Here is a 21184-nt window from a genome sequence, read left to right on the forward strand (position 1 = left end):
GCTTGTTTGATAAAGATGGGGTGGGGGGGTGGGAGGGGAAGTCACATATGTTTTGTGACGTTTCTCTTGGGGATCATTTAAGTTTTGCCGTTGGCCGAGGGGGTAAAAGCGGAGCCGTAAAAAACACTCCCTTAACTAATTGGCGCGCGCAAAAAGCACTTGTCACTTAAGTTAAGTGTTAAAAAAATAGTCATGACTCAGGCCCGGACCAAATAAATCCGGATTAATTTGAAAACGGATCCTTCTTTTCCCAGTTTGGCTTTGCGTGAAACAAATTGAAAACGAAAGTTTTCGAAAGGAGAGCATGCGCGAGTCCGGCATGATCGGACGTGTTTATTAAGCGGGCCAAATCTCCCTTCATTTACCTAATTTCCCTGGTATTTTCGACCGTCTAGTAATCTTAGAGCGATGCAGTATATCGATAACTTCAATGGAATCAAATAGTCGCAAGAATAAAAGGGGTGCAAGAGGTTCAATGGAAGAAGAAACCAACGTTGCGAAACGTTCCAATATGGCGGATAGTTGTGACGAGGAGCCAGAGTTGGACGCCTCTTCATCTGAGCCAACACCTGAGCCAAGCCTTACCGACATCAAGGAGATGCTTGTTGACATAAAAACTACAGTTACAGCGATACTCAAGGAAAATCAACAATTCAAGGAGGAAATAAAGGAGCTAAAAGCCGCCCTCAACGCCAACAAGAGGGAAACAGAGAAACTTAAAACACAGCTAACAAAGGCCGAGAAAGCAAACGGCACCTTGCAGAACGAGCTTGAACAAACAAGACACAAGCTTTATAAACAGATAGAAGAGACGGACAGGCTTGACGAAATCTATGACGAGTTGGAACAATACTCGCGCAAAAATTCCCTGGAAATTGTCGGAGTCCCAGAAAGCGCTTACACAACCACCGAAGAAGTCGTGATCCGCATAGGTGAAGCTGTCAACATAACCATCAACCCAGAAGATATTGAAATATCTCACAGGCTGCGAAGAAAAAACAGCAGACCCATGATTGTACGATTCTTAAGCCACAAAGTGAAGTCCCGACTTTATAAAGCGAGAACCAAGCTAAAGGGCTTAAAAGTGTCTGACATTTTCCCAAACTACGGTTCTCTTCAAGAACAACGTATATTTATCAACGAGAATTTGACGGATTTCAGGAGGGAATTATTTTGGAAAGCAAATAAGAAGAAAAAGGACAATATGATAATTAGCGCGTGGACAATCGACGGAAAACTTTTTGTGAAGACATCGCCAGACGGAGCGCCGATTAGAATTTACGGTGAGGAGGACTTAGAAGATCTATGAAATCAACACACTATTGAACAAATGAAGGGATAACGGACTGGATTTGCTGAGAGAAGGAACTCTTAAAATAGGTTTGTTTTTTTTTTTAAATTTTGTGATCGTTAGTTTTGTTTTTTTGATTAGCTTTTTTTTTGTCGCTTATTGTTATTATTACTGTAGGAGAACGTAAACAAAATATTTCACCAAAGAACTACATTTAAATGCATAAATCACACAAATGTTCGGTAATTTCGTTAAATGTTAGGGGACTTAGAGATACTTCTAAAAGAAGGAACATTTTTATGTACTTAAAGGATCAGAAGGCCGATTTCTATTTTCTTCAGGAAACTTTTTCCAAACCAAGCGACGAAGCAATTTGGAGAAATGAATGGGGAGGTCAAATTTACTTTTCTCATGGCACCAGTCACAGTAAAGGTGTTTGTATTTTGATCAATCGAGCGGTAAAGGAAAAGGTGGCATGCACATCCAGTGACACCTCGGGCAGAATAATCCTAATTAACATTACATACAATGGCTTAAAATTATCATTTTGCAATATATACGCGCCAAACGACCACACACAACAACTAGGCTTTATTCAGGAACTGAATTGCCTCTTAATTGACAAAGCCGAAATTGTAACCCTAATAGTAGGGGGTGATTGGAATTGTACCTTGGAAAAGAAAGACAAAAAAGGTGGTGTCCCCTGGAGGCCCACAGCGTATAGGAATTTAGTCAAAATTACAATGGATAGTCTTGATCTTGTTGATATTCAAAGAACACGCCATCCGAAGCTCAACACATTCTCCTATGTGTCTAAGGCATTAGGTGTTAAATCAAGGATAGACTTTTTTCTAGTTGCTAAACATTTAACACAATTTGTTAAAAAAGTGGACATCCAAACATCAATAGCGCCTGATCACAGTGCAATATTTTTGTTATTATCATGGCCAGATGAGCACTTAAACGACGAGGAGTACACATCCAAAATTCGAGAACTATATCCTGAGCTTCGCAGAAAGTACTCTTATGTAAACGATCAACAGCTATTTTGGGAACTGATGAAAATGGAAATAAGAACCGCGACCATTTCCTTTGCTAAAGGAAAGGCACAAACAATTAAGAAACGCGAGACAGTGATCAAAGAACAACTAGATGATCTAGATAAAAAAATCTGCAATAGCCAAAATCTTGACAATATCGATTCTATCCTTAAACAATATGATGACCTCAAAAAGGAACTCCAACAACACTATGACAATAACTTCGCAAAGCTGCAATTTTCAGGTCTAAATGTCGATGGGTCGAAGAAGGAGAGAAAGCTACAAAATACTTCTTTAACTTAGAGAAAAGAAATTACAATCGGAAAACCATAAATGAAATTAAATTAGAAAACGAGGTAACAACCACAGATGAAAAGCAAATCTTGTCGATGATTAAAATGTATTATAATGACCTGTATAATTCCAAAACAACTGAGACACAGGATAACTTCGAAACATTTACAGAAAACTTGGAGATCCCTAAACTGGAGGACAAGGAAAGGGATGAACTAGACGGCCCCTTGACATATGAAGAATGCAAAAAATCATTGGAAGCTTTTCAAAACGGTAAATCACCAGGAGTAGACGGCTTAACTGTAGAATTCTATAAACACTTTTTTGATTTGATAGGATTAGATCTTTTAGCTAGCCTAAACAGAGCATACGAGTTTGGGAGGTTATCAATATCCCAGCGTCGGGGTATAATTACTCTTTTACCTAAAGAAGATGCAGAATTACTGCTCCTACAAAATTGGCGACCCATTACTCTACTCAACGTAGACTACAAAATTGCATCAAAAGCCATAGCAATGAGAATCGAGCCAATGTTGCCAAAACTTGTGCATCCGGACCAAACCGGCTTCGTAAAAGGAAGGTATATCGGGGAAAATGTAAGGCTAATATTCGATATAATGGAACAAACAAGAGTAAATAACATCCCAGGTATACTCATATCAGTTGATTTCAAAAAAGCCTTCGACTCACTGGAATGGTCATGTATTCAGAGCACTCTACAAAATTCAACTTTGGGGATAGCGTAAGAAAATGGATCAAAATCTTCTACACAGATATTGAAAGTGCAGCCTTGAACAACGGCTTCGCTACGGATTGGTTTAAGCCTTCTAGAGGAGTAAGGCAAGGATGTCCACTCTCGCCTTTTCTGTTTATCTTAACTGCAGAAGTTTTATCAAATAAAATAAGACAAAACCCGACCGTCAAGGGAATTCGTCTATTTGGCTCTGAGGTCAAACTAAGTCAGTTTGCAGATGACACGAACTTATTCTGTGGTGATCTGACATCGGTCGAACAAGCTCTAGACACAGTGAACGTCTTTGGTAAATTCTCCGGATTAATGCTCAACGTAGAGAAAACAAAAGCCATCTGGCTAGGAAAATGGTCAAAAGATAAAACCAAACCGTTAGGGATGAAATGGGTAAATAGTCCAACAAAATTCCTAGGAATTTTTGCTTCCTATGATGAGAAAGGTAACAACCAGATGAACTTCAACCTGAAAGTGCAAAAATTACAAACGAATCTAGATATGTGGAATTCGAGAGGGTTAACGCTATATGGAAAAGTGCTAATAATTAAATCTTTGGGGCTATCTAACCTAATATATTCAATTTCGAACACAAACGTTCCCAAGGAGATAGTTTCAACGGTAAAAGATAAAATGTTTCGTTTCCTTTGGAAAAATAAAAAGAGCTCTTCGAGCCACGACTGAATTTTTTTGCCAAGTTTAAAAGTTTAGTTTTCATTCCTTGAAAATTTATGAGCAGCAAGTGATTCAAACATTCCTTTGATGCACACGATAACAGATAAACGGCGGAATGTCAATTACATTGATATAAGATATTTTCGTCTCTCGTGACTAAGTGCGCATAAGTAGCGCAGTCGGGTAGGCATCTGACTGAGGATCGAGAGGTCGCGAGTTCGAATCCCAGAGGAGAGAGTTTTTTTCTTTTTTCCTTTTTTTTTCTTTTTTTAACCCATAGCACTAAAATGGTTTGTTTATTATATCGCTCCGTAGGTATGCATTGCAGAATAATTTACATGTAGGCTGTTAAGTAATAACGCTGTAAAAAATATAATAGACTGATTCAGGTACAAATGTAATATTGTGCTGTTTCATCTGAAAAGCTTCTCCTTTTCTTGGGAACAAGCAGCCACGCACTCGATTTTAGCCAAAGCTCTGGTTTCTAGATGATCCATCGCTTATGAAGCTTATGTGAAACCCGATTTAGTTTTCGAATGCTCCTACATTCGACTACATGTACTATACGCTAGCTCGAAAGATAGACACGAAAGTCATCGATCGATTAATGCATATTACTGGCTCTCAATGTTCACTTTTTTGGCGGTCGATTACTTAATTCTTCACGTAATTGTCAGCCATATTTTGTTTCTTTGCTTCTGGTGTTTCTTGTAAACCCCTTTAAATTTAAAAGACCGCCTTTATAAGGCCGCTTTTATACGGCCGCCTTGCTACACTATTTCTACAAATATATCTGCTGGTCAGCGGAGTTGCAATGAGAAGTTTACAGATGATGGACCAACCGAAAACCGACCAACCATGGCTACCCACAATACTCCTGAATAAATTCAGTCGTAAAAAGGACAAAATAAAGCGGACAAGTCTTTATCAGGACTATAGCAATGGGGGGTTACGAATGGTTGATATAGAACTTGCAATAAGATCATTACGGTTAGCATGGATTCAAAGACTTCTTTTTGGAAACAAAGGTAACTGGAAAATAGTTCCGGACCACTTCTTTAAAAAACATGGTGATCTCAACTTCCTACTCCGATGTAACTACGATATCAAATACCTTGGGCATTTTCCAGAATTTTACAGAGACATACTTATTGCCTTTGACGAAATTAAAACTTTGTACAACTATGATCAAGAAAACGACATTATCCCTTTTCAAAAATAAGGATATTTTAGTGGATGGAAAGCCTATATTTATTAGGGAATGGTTTAATAAAGGCATCCATACGATCCAAGAGCTCTTGAATGAGGAAGGTCAATACCTAACCTTCCACGATTTTCAGATAAAATATCATTGCAAAACGAATTTTCTCCAGTTTTATCAAATCTTGAGCGCAATTCCTGGCTCTTTGAAAGATAAAGCGCGAACTTTAGGCCAAAACCCGATAATTAACTATAGCGAAAATTCTACATCGTTTCTGCTAAATCAAAACACCCAAATTAATCTGGAAAAGTTTAAAGCAAGAGACTATTACCACCTACTTCTTGCCAAAAAACATCAATCACCCCCTACTGGCCCTAAAAGATGGAGCACCGATCTATCAATGGATACAGAAGACTGGAAAGAAATTTTTAGCGCAAACCCAAAGCTATGCAAGGAAAGTAAGTTAAAAGAATTTCAGTTCAAATTCATCCATAGGATTGTCGTCACGAAGAAAGAACTCTTCAGATATGGGATCCACACAGATAGTGACTGTGCATATTGCAGTAAACCAGATTCTATAGATCATACTTTTATTAATTGCACATTTACTCGAACCTTCTCTCGTAATGTCATTGATTGGTTTAACGTTCAAAATGGCTCTAGTTTCCAACCGGATACGAAAGAAATGCTTTTTTCATCCTGTAAATACCCAAATAACCCGGTGCTAGAGAGAAAAGTCAATTACACCCTCCTCTTCATGAAATACTATATATATGCAATTAAGCTAAATAACAGTTTACTTTGTCTTACTGATTTTAGCAACAAACTCAATCTTAAATACAAAGTGGAAAATCTGACACATTGACACCTAATCTTTAACTATTAAACTCCTCTTTTATTTCCTAAAGTAGTATCGTTTTTCCCCTTTTCATTTATTTTCTTTTTGTTTATCGATCCTTTAGACTTAATGTTAGTAGTGTTAGTTTCTTCTCCTGCTCAGCCTCAATAAATTATAATTTCATTTTAGTAATGTAACTGTCCCGTAAGTAATGTAAGTAATCAATTTGTAAGTAGTCTTTTTTTCCCTGTAAGTAATGTAAGTAACTGCCCCGTAAGTAGTGCAAGTAATCGTTTAGTAAGTAGTCTTTCTTTTTTCTGTAAGTAATGTATGTAACTTTACCGTGAGTAGAGGTAATGTAAGTAATCAATTTGTAAATAAGCTTTTTCTTTTTTTGTGTGTGTATTGCAATTAAATTAATAAAAAAAAAAGAAAAAAGAAAAAAAAGAAAACACTCTTCAAAGCGTCGGGATCAATTTGGACGGGGCCCCAGAGCGATGGAGGGATTTATTTAATCCCTTTTTTTGTGGTGTTTTTAAAAGGAAGGAAAGTACATCATTCTTAATTTTAAATTTGAACTATTTTTTTGCAGGGCTTCACTGAATAACACGTGATGTGAGCTCCCTGGATAAATAACATTATTATTATTATTATTATTATTATTATTATTATTATTATTATTGTTATTATTATTATTGTTGTTGTTGTTGTTATTATTATTATTATTATTATTATTATTATCGGATTTTTTAAAGAGGGTCTCAATGGGGTTAACCGTTAGCCGTAAAACGGCCAAAAATTTAACCGTTAGGCGTTAAAATTGAAAAATTTTAATCGTTAGCCGTAAATTATGTTAACCGTTAAAAATCGATCAGTAATTAATCGGGCGTGGCCGATTTATAGTTTACCCTTTGGTCGTCCTAGAGCATAGTCTCCTGGCGCGGCCAAAAAGACGGGGATAGCTTGGGGTTGCTACAAAACCGCTACGGGTGACGCATACCGCAATGGTTTTCATTTTAGTTTTGACAGGAAATCGTTGCAGGCACACTTGGTCGACTTTTGGGTTAATGTGTAATCAGGTTGTGTTTTTTTGCTTCGGCGGAAGGACAGAGAAAAAAGCTTACGGGGCAAAGTACAGTATGGGGCCCAGTTCTCGGCCACTTTTGACGTAAACTTGTATTTCTTACCTCAGAAGAACCGCAGGAACTTGAAATTTCTCCCAGAGCTAGCTACATTATTCAGCTTTTTGGTGTAAAGCTATCGACCGGTCAAAAATTAATTTGCCCGAGCAATAATAAAAATAAAAGCTACATTTGTGGGCCCAGTTCTCGGCCACCTTGGCCCAGTTCTCGGCCACTAAAAAGCTTGTGCGTAATTATCTGTAAAAAAAAAATGCTCAATTAATTTTCACAGTCATAAAATCACTCTGTAAACCTATTTATGTTATATCGATCCCAAATTATTTTTATGAGGCTTTGTTTTACTTTAGAAAAGAAGGATTTTAACGCGCCTAGTTGCCTATGTGTAGGTTCTAGCAACGCATTGTGTGACCCGTGCATTTAGATGGTTTATTTTGCAGTGAAAAGGTCTTGAAAGATTTAGGTGTTGTAGAAATAATAGACAAGACAAGAGTCAGCTCAAAACTTAGAGATAAGATTGAACTTTATTTTTAAAACATTTATTTCTTTCATTCTGGCAGCAGCAGATGAAATTATATTAAAAACCAAGCGCTAAGCTGTGATAGCGAGCAGGGTGGCCGAGAACTGGCAAATACGCAAACGTCGCAAGAAAAACTTTCGAAGTAAATTAAGACCAAAAAATACAACGGTTCAACGAAAAGTTAACTAAAGCAGAAAGCTGAATTATTCTACGTTTCACATGCCAAAAATTAGCTCGTATGGTGGGGGCTTTTGGATAAAATACGAATTTAACTACATCCATGAATTTTAAGGACCCGTAAACAAACAAATTTTTCGGGAATGTAAATTCACCTACCTCCGCGTAAACTCGACGTGTGAGCTTTCTATATCGAATTGAACGATCAAACTCAAGATACTTAAAGCACATGAATCAGTCTATCGTTTGAAGGAAATACCTTTTTCTTTTAATTCAACTGGAGTGTGAAAAAACGCGTTAAACACAAAGTGGCCGAGAACTGGACCCGGCCGAGAACTGGGCCCCATACTGTACTGATATTCACCATTGTGAAATTGCACTTACTTTGACAAGTTAAAGTTATTTTTGTAAATGAAAAAGGTAACGTCATTGATGTCACGCAGTGTTTTTTTTAGCAAACTAGATGGTTTGCTGGTTTCTGACTATGAATGGGGGTGTGATCTTGCGGTATATTTTTTGAGCCTGACTCCGCCGTAAAACTTTTTTTTTATTTAGCAAGAACTGTGTCGATTTTCATTTCTGAACAATTGGTCGTCAAGTCGTTTGTCACAAAGAGTAGAATGTTTGTACAGCATGTTTTGGAATTATTTTAGATTTGGTTAGTAAGACGCTTCTGAAGACCTGAGCAAAACATTGGGAATGTACAGTATTAATAGGAACTTGAATGGAATTTTTCACAAGTTGGATAAAGGTATCAACTGAAAAAAATGGACTTCAAAATGAGAACTTGGATTTTGTTGTAATTAAATTTTATCGCGGATTAGATGCATAATATCACGGCTTTGAAAGTCTTCAAATAATTAGAAAGGTTCCTTTCTTCCTTTTGATCTTATTGTTATTTTCATGTATTGATTATTCGAAAGTGGTTTTCGTTGATACGAAAAAAAAACGGGTTTTCACTGAATTGCTTGAAGTATTTTTAGACGTGATAATATTGGCTTAATCAAATTACATTGTGCACGAAATATTTGTTATTCTTTTGTCTTGAAACTTTGAGGAAATTGAAATTTTTGTTTGACAGTAGTGTATGAAAGGCATTTTATAGAACTGAATAAAAAATAAGAAACATTGATAAAGGTTATTTCAAAGATTTATTTTGCCTGATTTTGAAGGGTTTCAGGAGTTTTAAAGAGTGCTGGTAAACGGCTGTATGTTGTTTGTGATTACGGATCTTATTTAGTTTCGAACGCTCTAATTTTTGAAAGGTTAAAACAGGTTAAAACCGGGCGGTTTCATGAGTTTTTTGGGTAGAAAGGTACGGTGGTGGTCAAAAAAAAATGTTTAGAAAGGAATGACTGTAGTAGCACGTAAGTCGGAGGTTTGCGTGAGTCACGGGGTATAGTATGCGTGAGCTGGATTTCCGGCGTCATAACGGCATGTTTTGTTAATCGGGCGTGGCCGATTTATAGTTTACCCTTTGGTCGTCCTAGACGATAGTCTCCTGTCGGCTAAAAATTACGGGGATAGCCTGGACCAATCGGTTTCATTTCAGTTTTGACAGTAAATCGTTGTAGGAATACTGGGTCGACTTTTGGGCTAATCTGCAATCTGGTTCTCTTCTTTGCTTCGGCGGGAGGACAGAGGAAAAAGCTTAAGGGGTAAAGTACTAATAATCACCATTGTGAAACTGTAGTTGCTTTGACAAGTTGAAGCTATTTTTGTAAATAAAAGGGGTAACGTCATTGATGTCACGCAATGTTTTTGTGGGAAACTTTTGAAACTAGACGCTTTGCAGGTTTCTACAAATAGCAGTGTGATCTGGCGGTACATTTTTTTGAGGCGGACTCCACTTTAAAACTATTTTTTATATATTTAGCAAGAAGTATGTCGATTTTCATTTCCGCACAGTTGGGCGTCAAAGTCGCCTGTCACAAAGATTAGAATGTTTGCACAACTTGGTTTGGATATATTTTAGATTTGACTAGTGACGTTAGTAAGACACTTCTCAAGACATCAGCAAAACATTGGCAGTGTACAGTATTGGTGTGAACTTGAATGAATTTTTTACGAGATCAGTAAAGCTATCGAATAAAAAGATGACTTGAAAATGAAAACTTCGAATAATTATAATTAAATACCAATTGAATTTTAGATGAGAAATTCCGGAAGTGACATCTGTGTTTAAAATAGGAATTTTTGTACAACTTAAAGTTCCGAAAAAAAGACCACATGTTTGGTAAAAATCACAGACAAACATGATCAGGAAAACAAAACAGGCCAATTGGTTTTATTCACGAAAATACAACTTTCTTGAGAATGAGTTTGTAAACAAGACAATGAAATCGAATTACATTTCACACGAAATTTGCATACATTTGAACTTGCAAAAAAGAAGTATCTCTGCCGAGACATAATAGCGTCAGACCTTACATTAATAATTATTGTATTCTGATCTGATTGTTATTTTTTATGCATAACTATTTGAAAGTGGTTCTCATCGATGAAAACAAAACGGTTTTTCATTCACTGCTTGAAGTATTTATAGACGTGAAAACATTCGCTTAATCAAATTACATTCTGCACGAAATATTTTGTATCCATTTGTCCCGAAACTTTGAGGAAATTGAAATCTTTGTGGACAGTACTGCATAAAAGCAGTTTATAGAATTGAATAAAAAGATAAGAACCATATTGATAAAGGAAATTTTAAAACTTTATTTTGGTTCATTTTGACGAAATTCAGGATTTTCAAAGACTGCCAGTAAACGGCTGTATGGTAGCGGGCAGAAGTCGGTTCGTTCTGAATTTTTCAATACGGTATACAAGTTACAGGTCAATAAACAGACCCTCTGTACAGTAAAAAACGTTTTGGGAACAAACCATTGTGAACTCATTTTCTATGTTGATCAGTAAAAATCCTTAGTACGACATGGGGCTTGTTATCAAGTTTGTTAGTACGTTAATACTGCAAGGTGTATAACCTCAGAGAATTATTATCAGTGTGTTTTGTTTTATTAGCGGTTTATACTCCAAGGTCTTGGAATGGGAGATCAAAATTAAGGCAAATTTCTGATATTATCTGATTGCTTGGCACAGATTAGTACGATACTTAATTGGTTAGGAAATTTAAACAAACATTAAATTGAATGAGAGTAGAAAGGGAGGGACAGGTGGGGGTGAAAGGCTAAGGAGATGGAAAGGGAGGGAGAATTAAAATCCATGCTTGGTTATATCACGCAACCTTTGACTTCTGTTGTTTTCTCACAAGAACAAAAATTAAGATGGGGTTCTACCTGAATTTGAATGGAACTTTAAGAGATTTAAAGAAGGGATTGAAGAAAAGAATGGAAACACCTTCAAACAGTTGACCCCCTCGCAAGAGCACTCCGGGTTGTCAGGAGACTGTTTGGTGTCCGTCCACCAATTTTTAATTTCAAATTCAAATTTTAAAATCACATTAAATCTTCAATATTTCTTATTTGTCTACATTTTACTAATCCTTTGAGAAAAACTATCGCCTCCCAGACATCCCCCAAAATCGTTCAAAAATTAACAAAATACTGCAAAACAAATATATATGGGATAAGTAAAGCTTTTTTGGATTCCTTGAAACGCGGCTGAAATGGTTTTCAGTGTTTTCCAGCCCTTATACTTTGGGTCAGTACTACTATTCTTCACCAGTTTCTATTACAGTAATGGTATGAAACAAATACCTAATCATTGGTCAATAAGTTGTGATCATTTTCTTGACAATAGTACCTGATTAGGAGTTGTATACTGTTCCATTAAAGTGTAAGGACTAGAAAATACTGAAATGCGTCAGCCACCTAAAGCGTTGGAAAACTTGGTCTTCAGGTAAAACCCCGCCTTTATTAAAAGGCTGCACTTTGCTAAGTGTTACAAATTTATATTTTCTAGACGTCTAGTTCAATCGTTTATTTGTATTGTGCGAAATATATTTTTATAAATTGAGACCATTTATGTCATTAAGTAATAATGCAATCTTGAAAACATTCCAGATTTTCATTATTAAATAGAAACACGAAAAATTCAAATTTGGGAAAACAAGCCTGTCAAAATGACGTTGCCATGGTGATTTCAAGTTACTGGCACAATAACTAATCCTACCAAATTATTGCGAGATAAATTTTCGATAAACGCGCAAAGTTTGGCAGCGTTTGGTTGAATCTTGAAAAAGTTATAAGCGTCAAAAGTCAGCGAGGGCCTCAAAAGCCCCCCCCCCCCCCCCCCCCCGGCCTGAATAGGTTTAAGTGACTGTTTTTGCAGTGATTTTTACTGTACTGTACCCTGCCTTTCAAGTCAAAACAGATAGCTAATTATTAAGCGCCCGATTTTAAGCTTCTCAAGCTTCTCAAGCTTCTTGTTATGAATAAAACAGAATTGATCACTTCATCGTCCCAGAATGGCCCAAGACCTAAAATATGTTCTTTATTAACGGAAATTAATTTTTAACTTTTAAAAACAATGGAAATAAATATTTAACTTCTGTTAACCGTAATGGAAAAATATTAACCGCTAGCCGTAAAAAGCCAAAATTTTAACCGTTAACTGTAAAAGGCACCACCCCATGGAGACCCTCTTTAAAGCGTATAGCGTAGGGTAAAATAAGTTTGTCTTGGCATAACTGCGCTTTATACACGGGGAAATCTCGCTGTAAAGAGCCGAGTTTTACATCGCTTGAAGATATCTAACATTGCACGTTGTTTGATATTTATAGAAACAATCATCTGTGAATGATCTTTATTCACCATGGATCGAACCTCGGAACGTCTTGAAAATTTTTAAATATATTGCCAGTTTAGTGTTTGCAAAATATATAATTGAATGAATCCTGCTTCTGGTCAAAATTAATCTCAAAAGTGTATACTGACTCGCTCGAGTACCTCCACTTCCCATGGTCTAAAACCTCTCCTTCCAAGCCCCTTACAAGAAATTTACATTTTTTGCAGTAAATCAAGGCCCGCACTTTCTTTCCCTAATGGTCACGGGTCGCGGGTCGCGGGTTTCAAGTCGCGTGTCGCGGGTTTTGAAAAAGTGCGGGTTTTGAAAAAGTCGCGTGTCTTTAAAAAGTTGCGAGTTTTCAATAGAAAGCATTTATTTCTCAGTAGAATTCATTCAAACAAATTTAAACCGGTTGCAAAGACGCCGGTTTTAAAATGATCGCGTTTTCTTAGGAACTACGTTACGAAGTAACGTTGCGAGTTAGACAATCAAATTGCGAACTTCGGAACAAACTTCTCAAACTTTGCCGACTGAACTTCTGAACTTCCCAAGTTTGCAAGTTGAGGTGGAACGAGACACGTTACAAAGTGGTGGCAGAAATATTTCAGCGATTCTAGCTTCTCGAGTTTCAAAATATAGTTGTTTGAACAAGCACGGCGTCGGTATCAACGTTCTGACCCACAGTAAGTATAAGGATTACATATACCGTCCGTTGCATCACGTCCTAAAAAAAAAACATGTTCAAATTGGGTATCAAACATTGCATGATTTGCAATCAAGTTTTTAAGTTTGAAAACAACGTTGCGCGCGAGCGATCATGAAGTTGAACCAAAGTATTCATGATTGAACGCGTACGGTTGATAAATATATTTTACTAGTATTCTGTGGCAAAAACTCTTTAAAATATTTTTAACTGGCGCAGATTTTAAAAACCCTTCTGTAGTTATGTTGACAGAAATGGTTTTGCTTCGCTAAACCATCGGAAGAAAACACGTACCATAAAAATAGAATTGAGCCGTAAACGTGTCGCGACTTTTAATTCAAATTTGCAATTGTCTGACTCTTTCGCATTTGTATAAAATTAATTTTACGTGAAGATCAGTAAAGCCGTCCAGTTTCATTCGGTTTACAAACGCAGAAGACTTGACATTGAAGTTACAGCCTCACAAAAATTTTAAAGATGTATTTGCTGTATAAAAAAAGTTAAATTTGACCAAATTTCAGCCGACGTAAAATTTTATATTTATCGGCAGATCGCTCATGCGAAACGACGTCAGGCTCTTCAACTTCAACCAAATATTTTGTAACTCTAGCCACTGGAATCGCTGGAACTTTACCGCTGCTGCCATGTTTTTTTCACCTGAATTTCCGAGATGAACATGACTTTCGAGCAATATGTCTTGTTCCTCCTCAACTTGCAAAATTGGGAAGTTTAGCCGGACCAAAGTTGGGGAGTTTGTTCCGAAGTTCGTAATTTGATTGTTTAACCACAGGCAGCCCAAGCTAACGATAAGAGCCACAGTACTCTAAGACTCAATTTATAAGGATTTGTATGGGAATGAAACAATTTTCTTTTACGATATAATTCGAACGTTTTATGAATTAAATTGACTTACACTGTTGTGGGTCGTGTTCTTTCTTGTCTGCCAGCTCCTCGGGCCAATTTGGCACGTGATTTCTTAAACACCGTTTTCTATTTCCGGTAGAAAATCGACCTCTCCTGGTCCCACAGCGTATTAAAGAGTTAGTGACAATATCGCCATGCCCTCCACCATTGAGGTCGATTTTGTCGACCTGACGTCATTTTGTGTGTGGTTTGATGGGCCGCGCATAACAAGAAAAGCAAAAATCGCACTTTGAAGAATTTTCTACGCTTCTCTAGAGCACTCGGAACCAAATGGACAACGATAGGAAAGAGAAATTACTGGAGATTACGGTGCTGGAAATTCTGTAGCGATTTGACCAATTTCACGGAAGATATTTCGCTTCGAGTGTGATGCTGTCGAAAATAGTTTCCAGCCTTGGGAATATTTTAATAAAGTACACGTGTTCAAAATTTCGCAAAGCAATAACTCGTCCAAATCGCTTCAAGTTGGCCCGAGGAGCTGGCAAACAAGAAAGAACACGACACAGCAACAGTGTAAGTCAGTTTTATTCATAAAACGTTCGAATTTCTATATCGTAAAAGAAAATTGTTTCATTCCCATACAAATCTTTATAAATTGAGTCTTAGAGTACTGTGGCTCTTATCGTTAGCTTGGGCTGCCTGTGGTTTAACCCGCAAAGTAATTGGCTACTTTGTAACGTAGTTCCCAAGAAAACGAGTTTAAATTTGTTTGAATGAATTTTACTGAGAAATAAATGGTTTCTATCGAAAACTTGCAACTTTTTCAAAACCCGCGACTTTTTCAAAACCCGCGACTTATTTAAAACCCGCGACACGCGACTTGAAACCCGCGACCCGCGACCCGCGACCATTAGGGAAACTCGTTAGAGAGTCCTTTCTAACCTGTGGTTACCACTAGTTTATTAATTAACATGCGTGCCTTAACAGATGACGATGTCACTTTGACTTCGGCCGGCGCCAACAGCTTCCTAACGCCTCTTGAGCGACGCCGTTGCAGCGAAATTCCAGCAGAAGCCGAGCAGAAACGTGAAATGAAGTATGGGGAGCCCATCGCTAGCCTTTTCCCAAGCAAGAACGTGAAACATGAATGTTGCGAAGAAGGATGTGATAAAAACGAAATGGGCATACACTACAATGAGAACAGGCCTAGGCGTGTAAGTAACCCGCTTTTCATACATTCTGTCAAGACATTAAAACGGCAATGCGGACTAATGGGCGCCCAGCGCCGTTATTGTAATGCATGAATTTCAGATTTTAATTCCAGAGATTCAGAAAGATTTTGTCTCACGATCAATGCTCTGTGCTTTGGTTATTATTTGACATGATTTATCCAAAGCAATAAGCTCAGTTACCCTCAACATAATCCAATTTGTTGTCGAGATATTTTGCGTGGTGAGATTTCCAAATAAAAGGGGCGGGGGTGCTCGTCGAAAAATTTGAAAAGAAAACGTAGTAGACCAAACGTAAAAGAGACCAAGCGTTTTTTGGACCCCTAAAAGATACAAAAATACTTAAAATGGAGAATTTATTTTGTTATATTTCTTCGTCTGCTACCCTAAAGGAGACCTTAACGGCTAAAAATATTGGCGTTTTGCCCGAAGTGAGACCAAGGAACAAGGAAATAAATTTCAACACTTAGCTTTACCAGCGCTGTTAAACTGAACAAATGAAAACAATGCAACAACGTACCTTATAGATCTGTGTGCGTGTAAATTTGCACCTAAATAATGCTTTATCTATCTGCTTTTGATTATGGCAGGCTGAGAATGTAAGAGAATTTTACGTTACTAAATGCTGCTAATTCTGGATCCTGGAAGGTTAGTTTTAATAGTTTTTTTCACAAAAGGAGATAAGACTATAAAACATTGTATGATTGTATTAAATCAGATAAATCAGTTGAGCTGAAACATCATTGCTGTCAAAATTCCTGACAAGTTGCCACTCAGTTCAGTTTGCTTTCATTAAAACACATCCTAACTGACATTTTCCCTCCGAATTCAAACTGGGTGACTATCTGATAACAAGAGTTAAAGCCGCCAAATCTTTAGGCGTCTATATCGACAAGCATCGTTATCATCTATCGCGGTCGAACCGCGATAGACCACACTCAGACCACATCGCAAAGAAGACATCTTCTGCCCTGCTTGTTTAAGGCAACAGTAGCTTTAAATCGTCGATCCTTCCCTTATTTGATTACTGGTCAGGTCTAAACAAGAGTCTGACAGACAGAATTTATAAACTCTTAAATCGAGCAGCTCAGATCATCACCTAGTATAGCGACTGGGCAATAGACCTGCTGATACTTTTAGGATGTTCAGTGGGACACTCTTAGGGGGGTCTGAATGGGGTTTAGTGTTTACTGTTATTTGCCCATAATTTTTTTTTGTGTGTGTTTGCTGTTACATTGGCCAATTTATTAATGTTTACTGTTTCCGGAGAAAATACTGTTTAGTGTTAAGAGGGTTTTTTGTGAAAAATGTGGCATTGTAAATTCTTATCTGCTCTTCAGAAATGGGATAAAATCACTCATGAACTTAGAGAAAATTTTCGGATTTCTCCTCGGAAATCTTCGGTAGTCATCGGACATCTTCGGTAGTCTTCCGAAATCTTCGGCAGTCTTCGGGAATAAGCAGTAATTTTCGGAAATCTACCGAAATGATCGGAAATCGTCGAAAAATGACCGTAAACTTCTTTATATACTAAACAAAATAATATTGGCCTTTCTAGAGCCGTTTTTGTTTCTTTCTGGATAAAAATCTACTGTTCAAGTGAATTTTTTACTGTTAGTGTTAAAATGCCTAAAATTTTACTATTTCATGTTACAGAGCCACAAAATTAAGTGTTTAGTGTTATCGAGTTACCCCCATTCAGACCCTCTCTTAGAGTTCGTCGTCAGCATCACACTGTGATTATAATGCACCATGTTTTGCATACTATAGCTACAATTTAGCACTCGAGAAACGCCAATTTGAAAGCTTGAAAAATAGTTTTTCATACCGTGCCTCTAAATTATGGAATTGTCTTTCAAATCCGATTAAATCATGGCAATAGCTTGAGTAATTAAGTAAATCTCTACACAAACTTGGTTCCCACAGTAGCAAAAAACACTAGTACTCTTAAAGGTCAAATGAATCCAAATTTTGATTTCTTTATTTATTTTAAATCAAAGTGCTAATTAAGAACCAAATGAACATATTCCGAAGTTTCAAAGTAATTGGACCTTGCACCGCAGAGATATTTCAAATTAAAAAAAAATGCTTATCGTTGGCCTGTATAATCGTAGAGAGCAACCTCGTCTCCAGTGAAGTTGCAAAAACACCAATTATGACGTCACAGTTGTTGTGCTGTAAGATGGCGAAGCAGCGAAGAATCTCAATTAAGATGGAAGAAAGGATTTTGCACCGGTTAAAACCGGCTTAGAACTAGCTACCTTATTCTCACTAAATTTCGCGAGTACTTAATTTCGCGAAAAATCAAGAGCCATATTTCGCGAGTACTTAATTTCGCGATTTTGAGAGGAAGGTACAATTGGAGTGTATTAAATTTCGCGATTTTTACCTATTCTTCAATATGAAGCTTTGACCTCAAACTGTAACAACATAATTAATATGAAAGTCATCGTAAAAACAGCAAACAAAACAATCTACACATAACAAAACATAGCGTATTTAACAGTCTAAATCCCTAATAGGTTCATCCACGACTGCAAGAGCGAGATTTTGAGGAACTTGGCGACAGAGAACAGTTCGAACAGTGCCACTGATAGAGTGGGAGATAACTAATGGACAAAATTAAACAAAAAACTCCTAAACATGAAGCTCAGACATGTTAGAATAACTATGATAAAACACATCTAGTTTCATTATTTTTTTATATTATCAGCACGATATTAAATTTCGCGATTTTAAACTTCGCGTGTCCTATATTTCGCGAGTATTAAATTTCGCGTTTTTTTCAAAATCGCGAAAATCGCGAAATTTAGTACTCGCGAAATTAAGTGAGAATAAGGTAATACATTTGTTATGATCATTAGCACTTTTAGTTCGTTGATATGGCTTGTCAAGTATGCATAATAAAAAAATTTAATTCGGTGGTTTAATATTCTCACAAAATATTAATTAGCCTACAGGCGTGTACGTACACAAGCACATCAAAGCACCAATTATGACGTCAAAAAAACTCAGACCTTGTTCCATACCTTCCATTCTAGCGCACGGTCATTGTGGAAACATTTTCGTGGAGCCTTCGAAAATCTTCGTAGTTTTTACTGTATTTCGCTCTTCAAGTAGGCTTTTGTACATTATGCTAGCATTTTTTCGAGCATTTAAGTGAGGCAAAAGCATTGAGCATTATTATAGCATTTTAGTGGCATTTTCCCAGAAAATTGTTGTTGTTTTTCCAAGAAAATAAAAAAGAAATTAATTTTTTTAGAGAAAACGAAGACTAAAACTCAAAATTCAACTACAAATGACTTTCTGGAGATAGTCAACTACTTTCTGTATTTAGCCTTATAGATGATTTCGAGGATTATGTTTCTTTTGGCTGTATTTATGAAGTTGTATATGTTGTTGTTGTTACTTGCAACACTTGAACGTTTTTGTAAGTGTTAACAGTTAGCACCATGTTAAAAATTTTGAAATTAATTTTTAAAAAAACCGTCATAATGAGCATTATCTGAGCATTTTAGTGACTTTTTGGGGGAGACCGAGCATTTTAGTGACTTTTTTGAGGGAGACCGAACATTTTAGTGGGAAAAATGGAGCATTAAGGTGGAGCATTTTAGTGGGGAAACAAAAGCATAATGTACAAAAGCCTATCTTCAAGGCTCAGAAAGTGAAATTTTCCCCTGAAATTAACTTATTAATGAAGTGTTTTAGTGTTTGGTTGCTTAAAAATAGATAAACAAAGAATATTGAAATTTGGGTTCATTTGACCTTTATTATGTGAATGTCATACTTGTAGTTGCAATGTCTGTAGTGATTTGTAAGCACTGCTTTCTTGGAAACCACTTATATGTAATTGAAGAGATTCTTGTCGAAATGCCGTCTGTCTGTCTGTCTGGCTGTCTGTCGATCTGTTTGTATTTTGTTTGTCAGTCTGTCAGTCATTCAGTTACTCGAAACGAGCGCTGATGGTATTTCTTTTTATTTTCTTACAGGAAAACCTCACACACGAAAAAGAAAAAAACACGTTTGAAAGTGTCAGCAGTAGCAAAATTTTTAATAATCACGGATAACTGTTAACTTATAAGAAAGAGGGGACTGAAGGGGTAAAATGGGAACTGGGACTTGGGGCAAATTTTCAATAGGAAAGCGGGATTTTGGTCACTGGGAATGGTTATCACCGACAGAAAAACAATAGAACTGGGACTGGGATTTTGAAAATTTGGGAAAAACAGCAACCTCGTTCCCAGGGTCTCTCTCTCCTGGCGGGTTGGGAAAAACAGAAGGCTGGGAAATATGATTTGGGCTAAACTTGGGCTGGAAAAATTGGATTTATACACCCCCACCCCCTCCCTCTCCCTCCTTTAGGACCCTCAAGATAAAAGCAAGCTTATAGCATTAGAAGCGATTTTAGACACGCTTGCCCTGCACGGGCACAATAATTAAAAAATGTAAGTTAAATATTTGCGTGTAATTTGAACCACAATAAAACATTATATGCTTGGGTGTCATTGCCTCTGAGTATTTTTAATCGTTGTTTTTGTTGTTTTGGCTTGTTTGATAAAAACCTGCCGAGTATTTTTGAGACATTCTTAGCGCCCCACCCCCCAAGTTCCAAAACGCTCCGCCGCCTCTGTCCTGTATACAACTAACTACATGTAGTTCAGGGACCTAATAATACACGTTTCGTTTCTTTTGAAACTAAGATCGACGTTTCTTCACTTTTACTTCGCCCTTTTATGTCAGAAATAAACGAACTAACGCACAGTAATGTTTAAAAGGGGTTTTTAAACACCAATGACAGCTCGTATGAGATATTTCTAGAAAACCACTGGCACTCTTGTAAAGAACGATTATGATTGATAATGAACGGATGTGAAGCAAAAAGCCCATAGTTGGTTACTTTGCGGTCATTGCGCCATGATCACGAAAATTGATCAGAATCATTTGTTTTAACGCGCCCACTGCGATTGAAAATATAATAAATAATATATGAATAAAATGACAATGACACAGCAACACTTTTACATAAGCGATTACATGACCATCGAAACTTTTGAGTAGGCACTGACAGAGGCTTAATTATTCAGCAATTTGCACTTTTCAGGGACACAGCGTGGTTCAATTTCTATCCACTTGCATCTTCATAATAAATAAACAAACCTTTCACCTGAAAAGCAGATCACAATTTAAGTAGGTCGACAATTCTTTGTAATGATAAAATGGCAAAACGCAGAGCTTTTCCGGAGAGAAAAGTCAATTATTACACTTAACACTTAAGATGAGAGGTGCTGCATCATCACCACAGCGGAACATAAACAAGGCTCTCATACTGCTGTCATGGTATCTTAAAAGCGTTATTTGCAAAGAAAAGTAAAAAAAGGATTTCGTAGACTCAAAACTTTCGGACACGAAAAACAAGCTAGTAAAGAAAGTTTCGTCTGGGATAAAGAATGTTAAGTAGGACATGGGCTGATAAGTCAAGGATTTGACACACATCAGTGATGTTTAAGTAGTCGCTCAAAGGCGATGCCCCTTCGACAGTTTGCATTTGCCATGACGCATGCACGTTTCGTTTTGCACTCAGTAATATATACTTTTTTGAAACTAACATGCATTATAAAAACAGAAAATAAACATATACAACCATAAAGTAAACCTGAACGTATAAAATTGTCCACTGAACTGGTTGCTAGTATATAATAACAAATAAACAAGCTTTAAACTTTAT

The 21184-nt window shown here is 36.9% G+C and overlaps 1 protein-coding gene across 4 annotated transcripts in view; it reads left to right on the forward strand.

Annotated features, from left to right (window-relative positions):
* The window catches only part of LOC144659436 (epididymal sperm-binding protein 1-like), a 34209-nt gene extending 14372 nt beyond the window's left edge, over positions 1–19837 (forward strand). For all 4 annotated transcript variants that reach the window (XM_078519876.1, XM_078519879.1, XM_078519877.1 and 1 more), the window contains 3 exons: positions 15218–15444; positions 16050–16107; positions 19449–19837. In XM_078519876.1, coding sequence (XP_078376002.1) covers positions 15218–15444; positions 16050–16091 — 269 coding nt within the window. In that variant the 3' untranslated portion in view covers positions 16092–16107; positions 19449–19837. The remainder of the gene's footprint in view (positions 1–15217; positions 15445–16049; positions 16108–19448) is intronic.
* The last annotated feature ends 1347 nt before the right edge of the window (positions 19838–21184 follow it).

This window comes from Oculina patagonica, chromosome 7 (genome assembly GCF_052425735.1).
Source record: "Oculina patagonica isolate OP01 chromosome 7, crgOcupat, whole genome shotgun sequence".
In the NCBI taxonomy this organism is placed as follows: Eukaryota; Metazoa; Cnidaria; class Anthozoa; order Scleractinia; family Oculinidae; genus Oculina; species Oculina patagonica.